General features: G+C 43.6%; 2 protein-coding genes across 5 annotated transcripts in view; one reads left to right on the top strand and one right to left on the bottom strand.

The window, feature by feature from the left end:
• The window catches only part of TMOD1 (tropomodulin 1), a 75,812-nt gene extending 73,306 nt beyond the window's left edge, over positions 1-2,506 (top strand). Inside the window, exon 10 of the mRNA XM_029920429.1 lies at positions 934-2,506. Within this exon, the coding sequence (XP_029776289.1) occupies positions 934-998 (65 nt within the window). The 3' untranslated portion in view covers positions 999-2,506. The remainder of the gene's footprint in view (positions 1-933) is intronic.
• The window catches only part of TSTD2 (thiosulfate sulfurtransferase like domain containing 2), a 37,494-nt gene that overhangs the window by 11,715 nt on the left and 4,696 nt on the right, over positions 1-21,083 (bottom strand). For all 4 annotated transcript variants that reach the window (XM_029920426.1, XM_029920427.1, XM_029920425.1 and 1 more), the window contains exons 3-10: positions 19,150-19,463; positions 16,950-17,070; positions 11,710-11,835; positions 10,781-10,886; positions 7,422-7,540; positions 6,751-6,909; positions 6,139-6,277; positions 3,609-4,023 (exon numbers count right to left, since the gene is read on the bottom strand). In XM_029920426.1, coding sequence (XP_029776286.1) covers positions 3,609-4,023; positions 6,139-6,277; positions 6,751-6,909; positions 7,422-7,540; positions 10,781-10,886; positions 11,710-11,835; positions 16,950-17,070; positions 19,150-19,463 — 1,499 coding nt within the window. The remainder of the gene's footprint in view (positions 1-3,608; positions 4,024-6,138; positions 6,278-6,750; positions 6,910-7,421; positions 7,541-10,780; positions 10,887-11,709; positions 11,836-16,949; positions 17,071-19,149; positions 19,464-21,083) is intronic.

Here is a 21,083-nt window from a genome sequence, read left to right as displayed (position 1 = left end):
GGGTGGCTCTGCTTTATGTGCTCAGTGCCCTGCACAAGCAGATTTGGTTCTTGTTGCAGCTTGTATGCGTCGATCTGGTGGCCGCAGGTCTACCAGCTCAGCTCAGGGAACTGGAAAACCTCTAAGTACAGCAGCCCTTTTTCCTCTTCTGCAATAGCTACCTGTCCTGCCACACCAGCAGCCAGCCCCCTTGACTGCCACCGCCTACCAGTTCTTTGACCTTTCTCTTGCGGCTGATCTAGCTTGCTGCTGCTCGATCTTCATCTGCAGACGCTGTAATTCATTGCAAAACACTCTCCCTTGATATAACAAAGGGCCTCCTTCCTCCTTCCCAGTTATCCTTTGACTTAGTGACTCAACGCCTGCAACCTCCCTGCTAGTGCTTTATGGCATTTACCTACTTTGTTATGCAAGGAGTACTTGAGCTTCAATTGTCTTGCCCCTGGGAAACCGTCAAGGTGGGACACAGATACTGCAGGGTAATCTTCAGGGTGGCAACATTTTTTACAAGGCAGGAGGCAGGCCAGGAGCTCTGAGAAAGAGCTGTGGGAATCGATTCCAGCAGGTTAAGACCCTGCTCTCACTAAGACTAACTAAACTTTAGCTCTTAGCCGGAGGAAAGAGCTTCAACTGGCAGGCCCCTTGTGTACAAAGCAAAACTGTGGCGGTGGAGAAAGTGGGTTTTATGCCTGTGTGTCAGCGGCTTAGAAGTAATTGATGAATGAGTTAACACTACCACAGACCCTCATCCGTGAACGCTGACCAGTAGGGGGGCCCTTGCACAACTCACACAGAACTGTCCTCTAGAAGTAAGACTTCAGACTTGGCTAACCAAAAAGTTAGCCCGAAGCTTCACATGGCTTTCTCAGAGCCACAGAAACAGTTCCTGATGCAGAGTCAACTGGCTTATATCTGCTCTCCATTCCTTTCCAGTGAGGAAGAGGAGGCTCGCGGACTTGACCGGGCCCATCATCCCCAAGGTCCGAAGTGGTGTCTAACGTGTGGAGGGGATGACCATGCCTTTGAACTGCACATGTTCTACTGATAATCTGTGCTCTGCAGTGGAAACCAGAAGGCAAAATGCCGGCACAAAACCCTTTCGTGGTTCAGTTCTTTATGCACTAAAGTTTATAGGTTAACTAGTGGTTGTAGTTGAAAATTTTATAAACTATGGTTAATGTGAAGGTTTTCCTTAGTCACAGAAGTTCAGTCTGGTTATTATTTAAAAACTAAGAAGACCCCAAACCAACAGATCTTACTGAAGATGTTCTAGCATGGGACTTAAGCCTGGGAGCCCAATTTCGGGGGCCTTGCTGCGTGGTGTTTCAGGTGTGTTTAGAATGTGTAACACATGCACAAACAGCACGCTCTTCCACATGGTTGGGAAGCATTATAAAATACTTTATTATGAATTTGATCTTAGGTATCTAGTGAACAGATCACCATTATTAATCCTCTTTAAAAATTTAAAAACCTCAGGATTAAAGTTGCCAAATTGATTAGTGGGCCAGGAGCACAATTTTGCCCCCCATGAAAGAGCGAATGAAGCCACAGAGCTCTGCCATGATTCAAAGAACATGAGATTCCTTTTGCTGGCTACAAGGAAATGATTGAAAAGCCAATGGTGAAATTTCACGTTTCAAAAACCATCTTTTCTTCACCAATCCCAGGCAGCAAACAGCTCCCTGAGTGTTATTTAGTAACATCTGGGATTTATTTCCAATTTAATATTGGGATCAGAAATAATTTTTTCCTTACTGAATGTCAACCTCAACGATGTGAAAACCCATGGCCAAATACTTGAAAACACATGGGCCAATGGCTTCTGGGAGGTAAAACAATAAAGAAATTTCTAGTCCATTGTGGCCATGCTTACAGACTTCAACCATGTGTCACACCATGTATTAAATAAGTCACCACTGATCTCATGCCTGTAAGTTAAGCCTCTGAAAGTGAATGGTAAAGAAAATCCAGATATTAAAGAATTAGGAAACCCTGGCCAAACCATCCCAAGGTGATTATTCTGCAAATGCAATACTGGTGTTTCTGCTAGATCCCTTTTGCACATCATGTGCATCTCTTGGGATCCAGCAAAAATGTTAAGCCACAATGCCCTTGTGCCTTTTAATATACCACAGTGCCAGTTAAACTAGCATTTCTGTTGCTTGGGAGTTGTTTTCGTGAGTGATTCAGCAAATCTTATGATGAAGGACAGCCCAAAGAGTTGACGAGCACAGACTAAGCTGCAGAGCACTGAGCAGAGGCTTTTGACGAAAAAGGCGAAGTCTTGCACACTGAACTGCGATGATGTGGACGGTACAGGGTAACCAGAGGCGGAGCCAGGGCCTTGCCACTATGGGAGAGCGTCTGCTGAGGCTGCAGATGGGCCCAGGGCACTCTGCTGCACCAGGCCCTCCCCACTAGGCTTCTCCTCGAAACGCAAACTACAGCTGTATTCCGCATCACTGGAAACTGCAATGTAAGATTAAATCTGTTGGTCTATGGATGGCTGCATATGTATTTCTTGCGACTAAGGTGACAGGGACAGGCACCTGACATGTTGGCCAGAAGGCTGGGAAACTACCGCGGTGGTGCTGAATGACCTCACTCAAAATGTGTCTTCTGTCCCGAGGTGTTCATCTAAAAACTACCCAGATGTCTGTGTCCTCAAGCTAATTTGAATCTTCCAAAGAGACTACTTCAAAACAGAGCGTCTGGGTACTGGGGCAAGCAGAGACTATATTAGGGGGAGCTCTCTCACAGAAACTGAATCAATAAAACAATGAAGGTGGCCCACATCTTTAAGACCATCTGCTTCATGAAATGAGCTCTTGGTTTAGACCAGGGAAGGGCAATTTTTTCTCTAAAGGACCAGACAGCAAATATTTTTGGCTTTGCAGACCCCAAGGTCTCTGTTGTAACTACTTAATTCTGCCATAGATCATGTGTATAAGAATGGGTGTGGCTATTCCAATAAAACTGTATTTATAAAAGCAGGAGGTGAGTCAAATGCCACAGTCTGCAGATCCCGACTTAGCCTCTCAGGCTCCAGAGAGATGAGGGCAGAGGTGGTGAACCTGAGTGGCCTCCTTAGGTCAGGTGACCTGAGTGGCCTCCTTCCAAGGCATCCACCTCCAGGGTTATAGCTTTCCTGCTTCTGCCACCAGGACAAGTCTGCTGACAAGGCCAGTGACTACTACCAGCCTGCTGCATGGCACAGAGAGCATGACCTGATCCCCAGGCTCAAGGCTCTCTCCCTCAACAGCTTTGGGATCCCACACAGTGCTTTTTTCTGTGCTCTGGCATCTTCTTCTTCTTTTTTTTAATATTTATTTTTGAGAGAGAGACAGAGTATGAGCAGGTGAGAGGGCAGAGAGAGAGAGGGAGACGATCTGAAGCAGGCTCCAGGCTTTAAGCTGTCAGCACAGAGCCCAACACAGGGCTCAAACCCAAAAACCGCAAGGTCATGACCTATGCTGAAGTCTGACGCTCAACGGAGCCACCCAGCCATCCCACTGGCATCTTGAGTCAAATGTTTTAGGCAAGTGGGCAGAACCCAACTCCCTCTCCCTCTCACCCCCACCGAAGTTTAGGTGGCAGAATGGTACCCAGTGTATGATGCTGGCGGTCCCGGTTTCTCTGCCGCCGCAGCTCTGGTGTTCTCCAGTGTCCGGTCACCGTGAACCTCGCTCTGTGAAGGCCTAGGGAGATGCTGACGGTGCCACTTGCGTAAGCACGGCCCGTCCTCACCAACGTCAGGCCTTGGCTCTGGGCTCGCGGGGAGTCGCACCTGCTGTGGCAGTTCGCTGGGGATGCGTGGCCGTCGGGCTGTACACTCACATTCCTCTTTAAAGCTGCTCTGGGCGGGACTTGAAGCCAGCCTGCTCCCTTTGTCTTGACACGTGACACAGCAGGCTGTGAATCCTTGTCGCTGGCAAGCAGGGCAGGTCAAGACAAGCTGGCGGCACTGGGGAGTCGAGCAGAGTTTATACTGGTCCCATGGGGCTCCACAGTATGAACATTCTGGGGAAGAGAGAAAAGCCCTAGCTATAAACACACTCACATACGTGTGTGCACATGTAGACAGGCGCTTCTCCAATTCCTAAATATAACTCTTAGCACATCAGCTAATACATCCTGTTGGGCCTGGAAAGGTTTTAGAAGTTTCCTGTCCTCTACCAAAAAATGCTCCTTCACCCGCACTCTTTTTTTGGGGATGGGGGAGGTTCACCTGGGAATTGTCTTCCCGATTCCAGCATTTAGTGACTCATATTTTTCTTTTTCCCATTTAGAAAACAGGTAATATTGTTTCTCTCTTTAGTTATTCCAAAGCTGGCCAACTACCCCTTGGTTCAATGGTCTTTTCCCTTTTTAGGTCATTCCCTTTACCACGGGAAATAACATACATATATACAGATGATCCCACATCTGTGTTCCGTTTCTTCCCACCTCTACATCCACGCCCCTCCTCCCCAGGCCTGAGGTCCTGCCGGTGCCGGCGAAACCTGACCTCCTGATTCCTAAAACTCCCATTACCGATTTTCTCAGCCTGTTCTTCCCTGCTCACTTTCTGTTACTGTGGACAACATCACCGATCTTCAAGTGCTCTGAACTAGTCTAAGCCACCTTCGGCCCTTCTCTCTTTCTTGCCTTCGAAGTCACATGCAAGTACCCATCAAATCCTGTCCAACATTTCCTCAGTAACATTCCTGAAATCCACTATTTCTACTTACTTATAATTTATACTTCATCTAGCTCTGAGCCAGATCTCAAGTAGCTTTCAATAAGAGACACAAATCTAAGACTGTTAAAATTAGTAAGTTCAAGAAGAAAGGGGAGTGGCACCTGGGTGGCTCAGTCGGTTAAGCATCCAGCTTCAGCTCAGGTCATGATCTCATGGTTTGTGGGTTTGAGCCCCACGTCGGGCTCTGTGCTGACAGCTCAGAGCCTGGAGCCTGCTTCAGATTCTGTGTCTCTCTCTCTGCCCCTCCCCTGCTCACACTGTCTCTCTCTGTCTCTCAAAAATAAATAAAAAATAAGAAAAATAAAAAATAAAAAAAAGAAAGGGGAGAGGACAATCACACTCAAATCTTATTCATTATCTGAGTGGTAATTCAACCTCAGTCCCTGATCGGAGGAGTTCTAGAAAATTACAACAGTCACTAGGGTTGTCTGCCTGTGATCTTTCCGGTTCAAAATTATGGCATGCAGGGGAAAGAGCCATCTTTCTTAAGGATTATTTCCATCCTCCTCTTACTGACTATCCTCACTGGATGCCACACGTCAGGGAGGACTCAAAACTATAGTCAAACCACAGGCTTCTTGAGCTCACACCCTCCTGTGGCCACCCCTGCCTTGGCTGAGGGTTCCGCTTCTACCTCAGAATGCCCCACCCTCCACTCAAAAGTACCTCACCTACAACGTGTGTCCACAGACCATCTAATGTGGAGGTTCTTTAAATAAAATACACAGGATTACAAGGAAGCAAACTGTATAGAAATATAAACTATCAAATCATTTTAAAAAATCTGTGATATAGTAAGATATTTATTAACACATGAAATAAGACAGTGGGGGCCTAATACTTCCATTTTGAGACAATGACGAACATAAATGCTATTTGGAGATGTCTGCAGCAACTCTAATATACGAAAATATTGTGGTTTCTGCTGATGACTGAGTCACTGGTGCATCTAGTATTACTGATTTGTTGCTTACATTAACAACTGAAGAAGTGCTACGTGTGGTGTGGGGTTGTGAAAATAAAGATGTAAGTATTTTCCCATCCAAATTCTCAGCGCCCCTAAGTTTTATATATCATTTCCTCGTTAAGGCCCTTGATTCGGCCTATTAGTTCAAGCCCTGGCACGGAGGCGGGGCAAGGGGCACCATGCCCAACGTAAAGGACTTGCCTAACCAGGAAACGGGAAGCCAAGATGGCAGTACAGGCCTCCTGATTCCTGGTCCAGGGCTCTGTCTGCTCCACTGCTGCATCTCCAACTCTGCTGGGAAGTGGTCACACATTCCTTCTTCTCCCTGCTTTCTTCTTCACGTAACCGTACTGGCCTGCCTTCCAGAATGCTTCATACAGAGAGCGCGCCTGAGTAGAGGTTTAGGCTCCGGCCTGCACCCACCTACCTGACACTATATCGCCATTGTAGGATAAGGCATAACGCCCATCAAAAACAAACAACTTTCCTCTGTAGAAACCATCAGGAAACTCCTCCAGGTACTTGTGGATGCCGCCCTTGAGCTGGAACACTTCCCTGCATACTCCCTATGTGAGGAAAAACAGGAAGCAATTTGAGGAGACAGGCAGAGACGAGGAAGAGGCTCCACAGAAGAGTGGCAGGTGATGAGAGCAGTCGGGCCTTGCGCTAGATCCCGGGAAGCCCAGCTATTTTTGCTGTCCCCTAAATATAGAAGGACACCTGTCGGGACATGTAATGTGAATTTGCTCTTCTCAGGATCAAGCATAAGGATTAGGAAAAGGGAGATGTTCACTAATCTTTCCCTTTTGTACTTGATGAGTGTCTAAGACTGTTAAGTGCTTTCCACATCTTGAGATTTCAGAACTTCAGATTTTGTACTTACAAACTCTATTCTGGAACCATACAAGGGAAAACTAAATCCCTGGCTGGCTGGGGGTATGAGAGGGAATGAAGGTGGGGAGTGGAAGGCTCAATGCATGCTGTTGGCAGAATCTTCTTCACGTCCACACCCGCAGTGACTCCACGAGTGTTCACTCACCTTGGCTTTGAGGTAGGCTGACCCCCGCTCACAACGGATGCCCCCAGTGCAGTACATCAGCACCTTCTTCTCTCTGAAAAGCTCTAGATTTCTGTCAATGTAGCTAGGGAAATAACTGAATTTCCTGATGTCTGGGGCTAAACAGCCCTGGAATCGCCCCTACAACATAGGAGAAGCAGAAGGACAATCATCAGAAAAACATACCTGCAGGAAGACAGGTTCTTTCTGTGTCAGCCTCGCTCAGAGCTCCTTTGCAAGGCCGCACTTACTAGCTGCTGCTTCTCACCCTGCACTCTGATCTTTCACCTTCAAGATCCGGGACTCAGAAACAAGCCTGGAGGGCTGCTGGTCACCTCCCCAGAGTCCCCAGGGGAACTGGAAGGCTGCCCAGAGCAAACTTTTTAGGATCCCTGACACATATCAAGGGTAAGCACATGGGAGCCAAAGAGTACGTTATGTGCCAAGATGTCTTTTAATTCCTATTTTCTTAGACTTTCTCACCAGATCCTGAGTCCAAAGGCTGGGGTTTTCTCTGAAGCTGCTGGCAGTCGGGGGTGCTCTGTGTGACTTGGGCAGAGGCGGGCACACACAGCAGCACCTTGGGAAACATGCCATGCTGTGGGCAGGGTGAGGCCGGCCATTTCACTGAACTCAATTCTGGCTCTACTTACTATTTTGCTTTCATAGAAGTTTCTGCAGTCCAGGAGGATAGTATCACTCTGTTCTTCATTTGTCTGAGACAAAAACTTTTCTACTTCTTTATGAAATTCACCTGGAGATAAATGGACTCCTAAAACCAAACCAAAAATTTACTTAGAACAAGACAAAAACAGAAAACAAAACCCAATCACAATTAGCCCAGCCTAAATAACTTACATGTTACTCCATTTCCTTCCACCCAAACCTTTATTCATCATTGCAGTTAGATGTGAAAATAACTCTATTTGATGACCATGATGAAATTATTTTGTAACTCCAGATATCCTCATTTTCCTTCCTCTAAAGATAAGTGGTATGGAGACCTGGAGGTTCAGAAATGATTAGTCAAAGAATTTTCCATTCTCTTGGTATAACCCAGTGATAAAATCCAGACAGTTGGGATCTAAATTGCCGTGTGGGCTTGCTGGTCCATCATATGGCCACTGTTCCATTTTCACTGTGTGTGGAGGAGCGTGGGCATGTATGTGCTTGACTATAGGCTTTTGACTATAACAGAGGTGAGCCCAAGTTCAAGGCTAAGAATCTTGAGAGGCAGCTGAGGGTATCAATTTGTGCAATGAAGTTGGACTATTCTATAAAAATGCAGAAGGGTAAGAAGAAGGTGTGCATGAGTAAAGGAGACGGTGGGAGGGGCTGACAGCAGGAGTGCTATGTAAGAGAGCACTGCAGGAGACACAAAGGAGGGAAAAGCTAACGCATGCAGGAGAGAAAGGAGGTGAAGAAAATAAGTAAAATCCAAGGAGACTAAAAAGAGAGAACCTCAGTCTGGTGGGGCCCTTTGCCTTCTCGACTCTCCAGAACAGAAATACTCCTGTTTGTATCTTGGGTCCAGACATTTCAGTGGACTGTGAGAAACTTGGGGTGAATTTGGCAGCATGGACTAACCACATCTTACAAACAGGGGCTCTGGGGATGACAGTCCCACACATGGTAGGCACAAAACGAGCCTCGTTCTGTTTAAGGGTGAACCCCAACAACCACCCAAAACTGCTAAGTACTCAGATGGGGCTAGAGCCCCCCGAGCATGGCCAAGGAATCTGGATTCCTACCTGCCGACCTACGACTATGAGAATATAATGAGCCAGAAGTGATTTGTTATCATCAAGTAATTAAGGTCACCGACACAGGGGTGAAAGGGAGGTTCCCAACTGTGATGAGAAGCTGGAAATCTGCTAAGACTTCCACTTACAGGGCGCTGCAGGGAGCCACGCCTGCTCCCTGCTGCTGCTCCGCGGGCCCTGCAGAGGCCTGATGGGACAGGGACTCGGATGGACATGTTTAAAAGAGGTGCCTTCCAACAGCATGGCCCAAATGAAAGCAGCACAGCACCGCCTGGAGCCCACTCTCCCCTAACCTCCCAAGCAATGTCCTGTAGCACCAAGGAAGAGCTCCTTACTCATCCCGCTAAGGCAGGGACACCATGCAGACACGGCCCTTTTGGGCCCTTCTCTCTTCAGGCAGGAGTCTCTTTTCCCTCATGCTTGTATCCTACTCCGATTTCCCTCTGAGTTCACCCTTAGCATTCTCTTAAATACCTCCATATTAGAAAGTGAACACAGACAATCAGACCTTTGTGTTTCCTGATGAAAGAGGACAATGCTACCTACCAGGCAGTCTTGGGGGAAGAAAAAGAAAGAAAAAATGAAATCAAATCAGAATCAGACCAGGTCTGTAGATCTGAGGCATGTAATGGAGTAGCCACTAGCCACACGGGGATATCGGGGCCTTGAAATGTAGCCTGAGATGTGCTATGATAAGGTGACATAGATCTAGGATTTCAAGTATTTAGTAAGCAAAAAGAGGTAAAATATCTCGTTAGTAATTTTTTACACTGATTACACATTGAACTATTTTGGCTACACTGCATTCAAGTCTATTTATTAAAATGAATTTCACTTGTTTCCTTTTCCTTTTAAAATGTGGCGACTAGAAAAACCCCTAAATTACCTAAGTACTTCACATTAGTTCTATTAGGTTCTAGGTCTGACTATCAATCTATAGGAAATACAGTGGGCAGAGGAGAGACAATCAGCTTTAGCCAGGTGGTGGGAAATAGAGACAAAATGACCTCATTCCTTCAAAAAAATAAACTGCACGGGGGAAAAAAAAGATGGAGGCAAATGTACAAGTTAAACGAGACTTAAAGGGACACAGGGACGCACCACAATGAGTGGACATTACTTGAATCTTAACAGAAATGAACTTAAAAAATTATGAGATCCCCACAGGGAAGATTTCTTCAAATACACCAACGTGCAATTCTGGAAAACAGCAAGCCCCTCCTTTGCTGGTCTAGCCAATTTTAAGAACTAGCCAGATATTTGATAATATTAAGGAATTACTATAAAAAATATTTTATTTAGATGTGATAATGGTTTTACAGTTATTTATTTAAAAATTTTTTATATTTTAGAGGTCTCTACTAAAATATTTGTAAAGAAATGACATGACATTGGAATTCCCTTCAAAATAATCCAGGATGGGGAAAGGGGACAGGGTGTAGAAGAAAGCTGGCAATGAATCTGTAATTGCTAAAGCTGTATGACAGGTACATTTTCTCTACTTTTTAAAATATTTGATCATTTTCCTAGTAAAAGGCAAAACAAAAACAAAAAAACCCACCAAACAAATGTCTTTCAACCATCCATGGTAACCATGGGGAAGTAGGGGACGAGAACATCCTAGAGCACCAGGAAACAAACTGCTTTGGATTTGAAAGCCACTTGTTCCCTTCATGAAGCAAAAGCCTGTTATTCTGTTGATGAACTATTTACAAGGAATAATTACACTCTTCCCAGATTGCTTTCTCTGGAAAGAGAAAATAACTTCTTGCCAAACTGTCACCAAGAAGACTAAGACAGGGCATTCTAATGGGTGTGTCTTCAATTACCATAGTGCCAAAGAGAAGACCACTTTAAACACTGAATGACGCACATGCTAGCTACCCTACAGCTATTTTTTTGAAGCATAATTAACATACAAGGTCATATTAGCGTCAGGTGTACAACATAGTGATCCAACAATTCTGTACATTTCTCAGTGCTCATCAAGTTAAGTGTACGCTTAATACCCTTATCTATTTCATCCACCCCCCTGCCCACCCTCCCTCTGGCAACCACCAATTTGTTCTCTGTATCTGAGTCTGTTTTTTTGTCTCTTTTTTCTTTGTTTTGTTTCTTACATTCCATATCCCCAAAGCTATTTTAAAGAGTGGATTGCCTATCAGAGTGTCTAACTTCCACATTTGTTTCTATATTAAGTTTTGTCCCTATGAAGAAAAGCAAACTTTTTCTTCTAAAAGCAAGCATACCAGGCTTCTTGTAGGAGATCTTACTGGGACTGATCCCCATGGGCACAATTTCTTCAAATACACCAACACGCAATTCTGGAAAACAGCAAGCCCCTCCTTTGCTGGTCTAGCCGATAAGAAACAAAACAGAATAGTCTTACTCTCCCATCTCCAGATCTAAGCCAAGTGCTAAGTATGAGAATTATATCTGTTTTGTAATAATAGCAGAAGTCTTAAGAAACTTCAAAGTAGGAACTAATGTTTTAATGGGAAGGGAATTAGGACCTAAAATGTTTCAGATAATTCAACTCTAATAAATATTTATTGCATACCTACCATGAAGAGAAATGTTAAGTTGAAAAGGTGTTCCTGTGGCTATAGGCATTTAACTATGAAACAAAAACGCCACCGAGCAGCATGAGCATGTAAGATTACATCCTAGGTTTTGCTCTGGAGGAGCGACCTCTCTCCTCCTACCATCACCGCCCTTAACACCAGTAAGGCAGTCCAACCAGCTTTGTCATTCACTGTGACAAAGCATGAGGTGCTCAAACAAAGGGGCCCAGCCACGAGAGCCACGGCTTTGTGCCCCGTGTGGTATGAAGTGCTCATCTTGTAATCTCAGGTTTACTAAAAAGTAGTGATGCCCCAAAATAGCCAGGTGGTCCCTCAAGTGAGCAAACGCATCTACGTTTTAGAGTTAGACTGCAAACCGCAATGCCCTTTTTCAATAAGAAGGGAGACTAAGGGCATTACCTTGCCCAAGATCACACAGTGACTAAGTAAAGAAGTGGAAAGAGCGTGCTCCTTTGACTGCACTGCCTCACAGCCTAACGGGGAAAGGCTGCTTATTTCTCCACACCAATCTCCGCTTCAGAGCCTAGAGAGGGAAGGGGAACTGAGGCAGAAGCAAATGGCTCAAAATCCATTTTATTTTCAATTTCTCTTACCTTAAAATCATCCTTACACATATAATCCTTAAACAATGGGCAGGAAAGCATGGCTTCCACATAGAGTCTGGTGGCCAGTTTGCTTCCACCAACTGTCCCATTGATTCCTTCTGTAGCAATTCGAACCTGGGACACAAGATGGAGAAAGAATGCAGCCAGTTCTTAGCTTAGTTTAAATCTTCCCGGTGCAGAACAGGCTTGTGTGTGCCAATGAGTTTAACAGGAAAAGCAGAGACACAACAAAAGTGTTGCCATGCAAAGATACTTGTAGTTTTCTAAAATGGCACTGCCCACAGTTTAGATGAGGTACTCAATAGATACGCACTGAACAAGAGAATGCAATGAGTGAAACTTCTGGAAAGCCCCATTGGCTACGAAGCTCCAGTTGTCCAATGCTCAAAGAGATAAATTTTGAGCTTCCCCTAAATCCAAATCCAGGTCAGCAGACCTAGGATCAAGAGTCATCTTTGCCACTTACTTGCTTTGTGGTCCTGAGAAAATTAACTTACTTCTCTGAACCTCAATTTCTTCATCTTGATAAAACAGAGATAAGAGAGAACCAACAATGAAGAGAACTGCTGAGGAGATATTTCCCAAGTCCAAGAACACAGAGCACAGCTGAGAGCTAGGAGTGCGTGTGAGTACACCCCTGCACACCACCGCAAACCCACCCACTGGAACGCAAGGTCCACGAGGGTGTGTGTCTGTTTTGCTCACTGGTGCATCGCCAGTGCTTAGAACAGTGCCTACCAAGTAGGGACTCAATTCACATTTGTTGAACAAATGAATGTGTATCCATATCTGCGGCCTTTTGGTTAAGATTCTCAAACACTGTATTCTCTTTAAAATGCTTCACTGGTCAGGGGACGTTAGAATCTGGATTCAGGCCCCTGCCTTAAGAGGCGACGCTCTGGGGACCCTGCCGAATTAACTGTCTTGGAACTACAAAACCCTCTGGATGAGTTTTAAAGGTGGATCCTCTTTATTTTTTTTAATTTATTATTATTATTTTTTTGTACATTTTTTTATTATTATTGAGAGACAGAGAGAGACAGAGCACAAATGGGGTAGGAGCAGAGAAAGAAGGAGACACAGAATCTGAAGCAACCTCCAGGCTCTGAGCTGTCAGCACAGAGCCTCTGACGCGGGGCCCAAACCCGTGAACTGCAAGATCATAACCTGAGCTGAACTCAGGCTCAACCGCCTGGGCCACTCAGATGCCCCAAAGATGGATCATCTTTAGAAGGAACTCTCTGGAGAAAAGTACTAGGGAGAAAGTAGACCACTCCAGTATCATGGTACTTGACCGAGAGTAATTCAAGGTCCAAGATCCCTACTACCATTTAGAGAATAATGATACCTACCAATGCATTAGAATTTAAAAAATTTACAAGGCTGCCCTTTTTCAGGGCCCAGAGAAGATACTCTGTTACCTGCCTTGATTCATGTATATAATGGGATTCATTTCATAAGCCAATGCCAGAGTTCCATGATGAGGGTTCTGGGTCCTTGAGAAAGAGATGTACAACCTGAGGAAACCTGCTCTGGGCATTGGAGAGGAAAGTAAAGAATACGCCATCTCTGCATACTCTCTGTACAGACCACTATCCCCACAATCAACTTATATTTTTTCAAGGGTCTACATAGAAAAAGAGCTGAACCAGTAAAAGTGTCATGAAATTTCCTCTAAAACTATTTCTCACGGTGGCAGGTAAAAGTACATACTTCTACATAACTGTCTTTAGGGTAGGCTAGTAGATTCTTTCCTGTTATTTTCATCTCAGAACCCAAATAAAAGACAAGGATGTCGAATCCCTATAAGCTGGGACAGAGCATCTGGTGAGCAATTCAAACTTGTGCGCTAGACTTTTAATCCCTAAGATCCTTCAAGGGAGACCTTCGAAGCAGCTCCTTGGTGAGGAAACCCTTGTACGTCGGGGATACAGAGCAATAGTTACTATCTATTGAGCCCCTACTATGACATAGGAGCTTTATATTATAATCCTGAAAGGTAGATCGCATAATCCCCATTTGACAGAAAAGGAGACAGAAGCTCAGAGAAATCAAGTCACTTGCCCAAGGGCACAGAGTTGGTAGGTGGTAGATTTGAGATTCAAAACCAGATAATATTCCTTCCAAATCATGTAATTTTTCCCTTCTAAAGCCTCCATTGTGTCCCTTCAAATTTCTTGAGGCTATCAGGAGTTTATAGCAATAGGAATCAGAAGTTTCTTTCTGGAATTTCCAAGTTCTCTTCTTTCCCTACCTGAACGTTAATACTCTGCCACATCTCAGCAAAAGCAGAAAACTACCTCAGTAAACTTGGCTTGTATCATTGAAGCCTAAAGATTTAGGCTAAGATCCAGGCAGGTGCTGCCACCTTGTGGATAGGGACCCTCACTGCTCATTCACCTCAGGCTGGGCCAAGGATAAAAATCTGCTCCCCCAACAAGAGTCACGTGACTTCATATTTTGTACATTCAGGTTCACTGTGAGAACACCCATCATCCTCTAAACAGAGGTGACAATAAATGTATTCATTTCACAAATATTTACTAAAGTTTTTACTATGCACCAGAAACTGTGCTAGGAATTAGGAGTTAAAAAATAGGTCTTGCCCTCTTCCAGCTGACAGACTAAGGGCGGTCACAGATATTAAGGTAAAAATTACAAACTGACAAATGCTATGAAAAATGACTACAAGACGCTATGCAAGGGTGTACTAAGAAAAATTAATTTAGATTGAAGGTCAAGAAAAGTGTCTTTGAGGAAGTATCATTGAAACTGAGAACTGAAGAGTAAGAATTTTACAAGGGAAACTGAGTGGGCGTGGGAGAGCTCCTTGAAGACAGTTTGCCTGGAAAAAGGCCCAAAGATGCAAAAAACCTTTGTGGGCTCCAAAAATCCTGAAAGACCCTGTCGCCAGAGTACAACGAGTGAAGAATGACATCAGATAGGCAGAAAAGGTAAGAAGGAGCTAAATCATGCAGGAACCTAAGGGATTTGGGTTTTACTCAAAATGTACTAGATAGCCACTGAGAGATAATGAGGAGAGCACAGAGCTGTTTTATTTACTTTTTTAAGATGATTCAGGCTGTAGTGTGGAGAACGGATTAAATGGCAGGCAAGGACAGAAGAACAAGAATGGATTAAAGGCTACCTAGGGGCACGAGGGTGGGCTCAGTCCCTTAAGCATCAGACTCTTGATTTAGCCTCATGTCGTGATCTCAAGGTTTGTGAGACGGAGCCCCAAGTCTCCAAGTAGGGACTGGGGATTCTCTCTCTCCCGGTCTCTCTGCCCCTCTCTTGCTGGCTTTCTCTCTCTCGCTCTCACTCACACACACACTAAATTAAATAAACATTTTTTTTAATTTAAATTTTAATTTTAAAAAGTTCCTGAAATGGACAAGAGAGGGTGGGGCATGGTCTAAGGTGGTGGAAGGGAAGGACAGAACTGAATGGACACAAGGGATATTTTAGAGGTAGAAACGGCAGGATGTGACAATGAACTGAATGAGGTGAAGGAAGCTTTTGGCACCATCTGTTAGAAAACATTGGTGTGGAAAGTATCGCGGATGAAAGGACGGCCTCGGGGACTTAACATGTGGGAAAGATGAGCTTTACATCATAAGCCAGGGGATCTCAGAGGGAATTTAGTTCTTTTGGAAAAAAAACCTTTTGAGTTTTTAAAAACACATTATCTGTTACCGAACCTGGGTGGCTCCATCAGTTGAGCCTCTGACTTCAGCTCAGGTCATTATCTCATGATTCATGAGTTGAAGCCCCACACTGGGCTCATTCCTGTTAGCACAGAGCCTGCTTCAGATCTCTGTCCCCCTCTGTCTCTGCTGCTTCCCTGCTTGCACTCTCTCTCAAAAATAAATACATCTTCAAAAAATATATTAGAAAAATATTAACTGTCTCTCTCTCTAGTTTTATACATATATGTGTACGCACATACATATATGCATATGTAAGTCTATGTCTATCTAGATGTGTACACATGTAATCATCAAGAATGTTTCAGAAAAGTAACATAAACCACCCACAATCTTATCATGTAGACATAATCATAATTAACATCTGGGTATGCACTACCTCCCATCTTCATACACAAACACTTGTGGTTCTATTACAACCATATATTCACTTCTTTATTCAACATTCCCCAAATATTTACTGTTCTGCTATGTGCCAAGCCCTGTTCTATCTAAGAATACATCAGTTAAGACAAAGTTCCTATCCTCATGTAGCTTTTATTAGGGAGACAGATTGTAACAAATTCAACAAGGATTATACTTTCAGATAGGAATAAATTCTTTGAAACTGCCTGAGCAGAAGGCGACAGTAAGTGACAAGGTTTAGAGAGAGGACTACTTTGGATCAGAGTTCTGAGGAGGTAAGATGTGTGCAGAGACCCGCAGTGGGGAGTGAGCCAAGGCCGGATCTACGGGGAAAGCATCCTAGAGGGAAGGGAGCAGCAAATGTCAATACCACAAAATGGTCACAGCATGTTCTAGGAAAATAAAGAAGCAACTTGGACTCAGACCTATATGTATAGTTCTGTGAATTTTTTTTCCAGCTAACATATCAAGAACATTTCCTAATGCCAGCGGTCAGTAAATTGGACCTGCTCCTGCATACAGTTTTATCGGAACACAGCCATACACATCTCGTACCTATTATTTAAGGTTGTTTTCATATTACAGTGGCACGGGTGAGTAGGTGTTGTTTGCTCATTGGTTTGTTGGTTTAGAAAATACATCTGGACTTAAAAATCAACAAATTCAACTTTTAAGCACTTTTTGAGTACAGACTATAGGAATTTTCTGTCAAAGAATGGCCTATCTAGCAGGAAAGATCATAAAGATTTAAACTTCAGTTTTTAAACAATATACAATGGCTAGACAACTGAAAAGAAATATTGCATAACTAATCCAACTGTATCCTGTTATAGTTTCTTCATAATTCCACACACAGTTTTAGGGTTTAATAGAAGCAAGAGTGAGTAGTTTTTGTGCAAAGCCTAAAATACTTACTAGTTTGCTTTGTAAGGAAAAGCCTGCTGATTCTTAGCTTATACCATTAAATAGTCATAAAACGCCATGTTAATTGTTTAGCAGTCTACTTAGAAGCCGAGCAGGATTTCGCAGAACCGAACAGTGAATCCGGAGCACACGCTCTGGATTGCAAACTGGAGAACGAGGAGCCCCACGGAGGATGCGGCGTGGAGGGGTTACCTTGCCTGTGAGGCGCAGGTGTTGGCACAGAGCCGTCTGCCAGGCACAGACCCAGGGGGGATCCTCCAGGTCTCGGTAGCAGTAGTAGAGTAGAACCTCTCCTTCCTCACTGCCCGGGCCCCTAGAAGAAGACACCCACAGGGAGACGCATCTGAGTCACTGGCATAAGGCAGCACGGTTCACAAGCACACCTAGGCAGTATCAGAGGGCTGGCCATGACGGACCAACTCATGCCTAACTTTCTCCGACGGTTGTCCTGAGAGAAGCGGCAGCTCTGGTCAGTATTTGCTCTGAAGAAGACAGTATCTGCATTACAAAAAATGAGTTTACTTTCATTTCCTCATTTCATCATCATGTCCATGAGACAGGAATCAATAACCCATTTTACAGGCATTTCTGGCTTATCCTCGAAGACGAGGTCATATCTGTTCTTGAATCTCTCATCGTACAGATAGGTTTCACTTCCATTTTTTCATGCAGTCCTCTTAACCACGAGAAGGACTATTATTATCCCCACTTTACAGCTGAGTAAACCAAGGCCACGATTCCTCCCAGGTGAGAAAGTTACAGAGTTATAGTCGAGACTCAAACAACAGTCTTCTGACACTAGAATCCATATCCTTTCTACTGCACTGTGCTGTCTCATACTAACTCGTCGTGGGACCTGGGTGGGTCTCTTGTCATCTCTGAGATTGATTTCCTCATCTCTAAAATTGGAGAAGTGAAATAACCTGCATTTCCCAGAGTGTGCTCTGAAGCTGTTCTATGAAATCCCATGTTGGAGAAACCTTGTAGATAATCTCTCTCTCTTTGAGAAGCTCAGTGAAAGCCCCTTATCTACTGAAGGCTCTGAAAGGTCCTGCAATAGAGAACATTTTTAACCTAGTGCTTCCCAAATGTATTTGTCTTTTACACCTCTTTTCAATACTTGTTAGCATCCTTCAGAGCTAGTGTTGCAGAGAACAGATTTAGAGAATGCTGTGGTAGATGATAACGAAGGTCCCATCCAGCTCTGGAATCTGACACCCTCGCCGATACCCGCATCACACTGCAGGCCCTACGCTCCTCCAAAACCTCATCTATTTTAGAGCCTATTTTCCTTCCCTTAAACTATTATAACAAATTATCTGCACCACACAATTTAACTGATAATTCTATCTCATATCCTCTAATTGCTTCATGTATCCTTTTTTTGTTTCTCTCACTGGAGAGCCAATTCCTTGAGGCACAGGGCCATCCAGAAGCAAAGAGACCACTTTACAGTTCAACTCTTACCATCATCATTGTATATAATTCAGTATAAATCATTAGTACTATGTTAGAGGTGGGGAAATATAAGGAGTTTTAGTGACTAGCTCAATTCTGAGCCCAAGTTCAATTCTCTAACTTTCTCCTTTTCTTGATAAATAAGAGGTATTTGGCACTGAATAGCAATGACAAAAGTATATTACATTTGGATATTTTCTATTCACCAAATAGTTCAGGAATTGTTTAAAATCAGAAATTTGTCCTCTAGAATTCTGTAATATAATTTGGTTGAGTTTTTCAAAGGCAGGATCTAAACTTCTAATCCTGTGCCCCAGTTCTAAAAGTTAACATCCTTTCTGGGGTGGCTGGGTGGCTCAGTTGGTTGAATATCAGACTTCAGCTCAGGTCATGATCTCAGAGTTTGCTGAGTTGGAGCCCTATGTCAGGCTCTGTGCTGACAGCGCAGAACCTGGAGCCTGCTTCTGATTCTGTGTCTCCCTCCCGTTTTCTGCCCCTCCTCCACTTGCACATGTTTTCTCTATCTCTCTCAAAAATAAATAAACATTAAACTTTTTTAAAAAATTAACATCCTTTCTAAAACATGGTCAACTCAGAAAAACATATTTGGTAATGAAATAGGCTTTTTAAGTTCTGATATTATTCAGGGTAGAGGAATCATTACAATTTCTGAGCCTTCCAACTTATCTTTGAAAATAGAATTTTCTGTTCCAAGGTAAGAGGTGGCCTTCCACAAAGCCTAGTGAAAGCTGCCAGCTACATGGGTATATACTGTAGCCTCTATAATGCAGAGTATGTGGTTATCAGCCTGGCGAAGACCCATAGAGAAATCCTGTGCTTAAGGATCTTGCATTTTAGTCCATAGGTACTAGTATCTCACTGTGGCTGAAAAAACTGATAAAATTAAACCAAAAGTACAGAATGAAATTCTTACCTTATTAGCTCATCAGGGCTAAAGCAGCTTATATCAGGGAGCCAAGCAGACACTTCCCGGTTACAGGGCAAGTACTCTTTTAGAGGGGTCCCATTGTCTTCGGACTTCAGGCTCTTTGAGGTGTTCAGTGTCGCAGCCAGCTCCTTTAACACAGAAGCAGTCTGGTGGCAGAGCTCATCAGCATGTTGTGTCGCCACATGTCTATGGATGCCAGTCCGCTCCCTGAACAGCTGTTGACAACATTTCCACCATTTTTCTTTACATTCAAAAGGATGTGCTGGAACTTCTTTGGTTTTGACGAAAAGGGCAAATGCCTGCAATTACATTTCAAACATGCCACTGTTAACCTTAGGTGTGAGGCTGGCAGAGGTCTCCGTGATTCCCTGACGTTACCCTGCCGCATGGGCTTCTAGTTGTACGTCTGGTTGTCTTTAGAAGAGCTTCCTGAGAGAGTCTGTTTTATTTGTAAAATTTAAACCTAAACCTAAGATTTGTTAAGGACTGTTCTTAAGGGAGGGACCTGATTTTCAGATGAATATTAGTAAAACATTACAAACAACATTATCAGTCATATCAGAAAGCGGTCAAGGCAAGTATGGAATATACTTACTATGGAATGTTGAGCAGCTCGTTTTAAGTTATATGAGAAAATATTTTTATGTTAAGTGAAAAACAATGGATAAAATTTGCTTATACAGTGTAATCTCAACATTTAAAAATTACACTGAAAAAGGTTGGAAAGAAATGTACCAAAATGTTTTGATTTGGTTTTTTTTGGAAAATAATTTTGTTTTTGTAAAAATGATTTATATTTATTAAGAATATTAAACAGAAAACTATGGGTATGCCATAATCCTCTTAACCAATTCCTAATTAATGGACATTTGTTTCCAAGATTTGCAATTAGGACAAGTGGGTGATGCAAATAAGCAATGCTGAGTGAGCTTTCAATGCATACATCTTTTGACACCTCTTTCAACATCTAATTTAAATAAATATCGAGAACAAAACAGAGCCCAACGTGGGGCTCGAACCGTTGGACAGTGAGATCATGACCTCACTTAACCGACTGAGCCACCCAGGGACCCCGCCTACTTATATGTATTGCCAGTTTTTCTACTTTGGCATGTATTTTCTTCCTGTTTTGTAAGCAATGTTAGTGACCTTTAGTTGGGTCACAGTTATCACAAATTTGTTTCCTAGTTTGTCATTTGTTCTTCAAATCTGTGGTGTTTTTGATGTACAATCAAGGGTAAATGGGATCTATGATTATCAGTCTCTCAACAACTGTTCCCTCCTGGTCTAGTGGGAAGGGAGATACTTATATATACATGTGTATAATGCACTTGGAGACTACTGTAAAGTATGCAAAAACGGGCACTCTGAACACCGGTAACAGATATGAAGCGCTGCTCTGGGGCCATCCTCTAGCTGAACACAACTGTATCTAGACTGCCTCAGACTGAAACACCAGAAAGGGTAGCATGAAATTACACTGTAGGGAATTTTTAGCCTCTCTTGCAGTGAATCCTTCCAGATAGGCAAAAAAAAAAGAGAGAAAGAAAAAAAAAAGAGGTAGCATGTATGTCGATATGTGTGCTTCTTTGTATTAAATTTTGATTTTCAAATCTTATCTGGTCTTGTAAGGCCTCGTGAACAAGACATTGAAGACACGGCAGCAGTAAGGGCCCATGTGGGGTCTATTTAAGAGAGAGAGGCAGGCCAGAGCCAGATGGCAGCTCAGCTCAGAGGTGGGTGAAACCTATGGGAAGGCAGGCCCTAGGAGGCCGGGACTGGGGGGGGGGGGTACTGATTACATACAAGAGAATATGCAAATAAGGAAATACACTGGGACTAGTCAGAGCCAAGTTTCTCACCAAACCTCATCAAATAGGGAACTTATATATACATGGGAAAGGGAGAGTTAAGAAAAA

This window comes from Suricata suricatta, chromosome 13, assembly GCF_006229205.1.
Source record: "Suricata suricatta isolate VVHF042 chromosome 13, meerkat_22Aug2017_6uvM2_HiC, whole genome shotgun sequence".
Taxonomy (NCBI): domain Eukaryota; kingdom Metazoa; phylum Chordata; class Mammalia; order Carnivora; family Herpestidae; genus Suricata; species Suricata suricatta.
The sequence above is the reverse complement of the archived record's forward strand: the minus strand, read 5'-3'. Positions and strand labels throughout refer to the sequence as shown.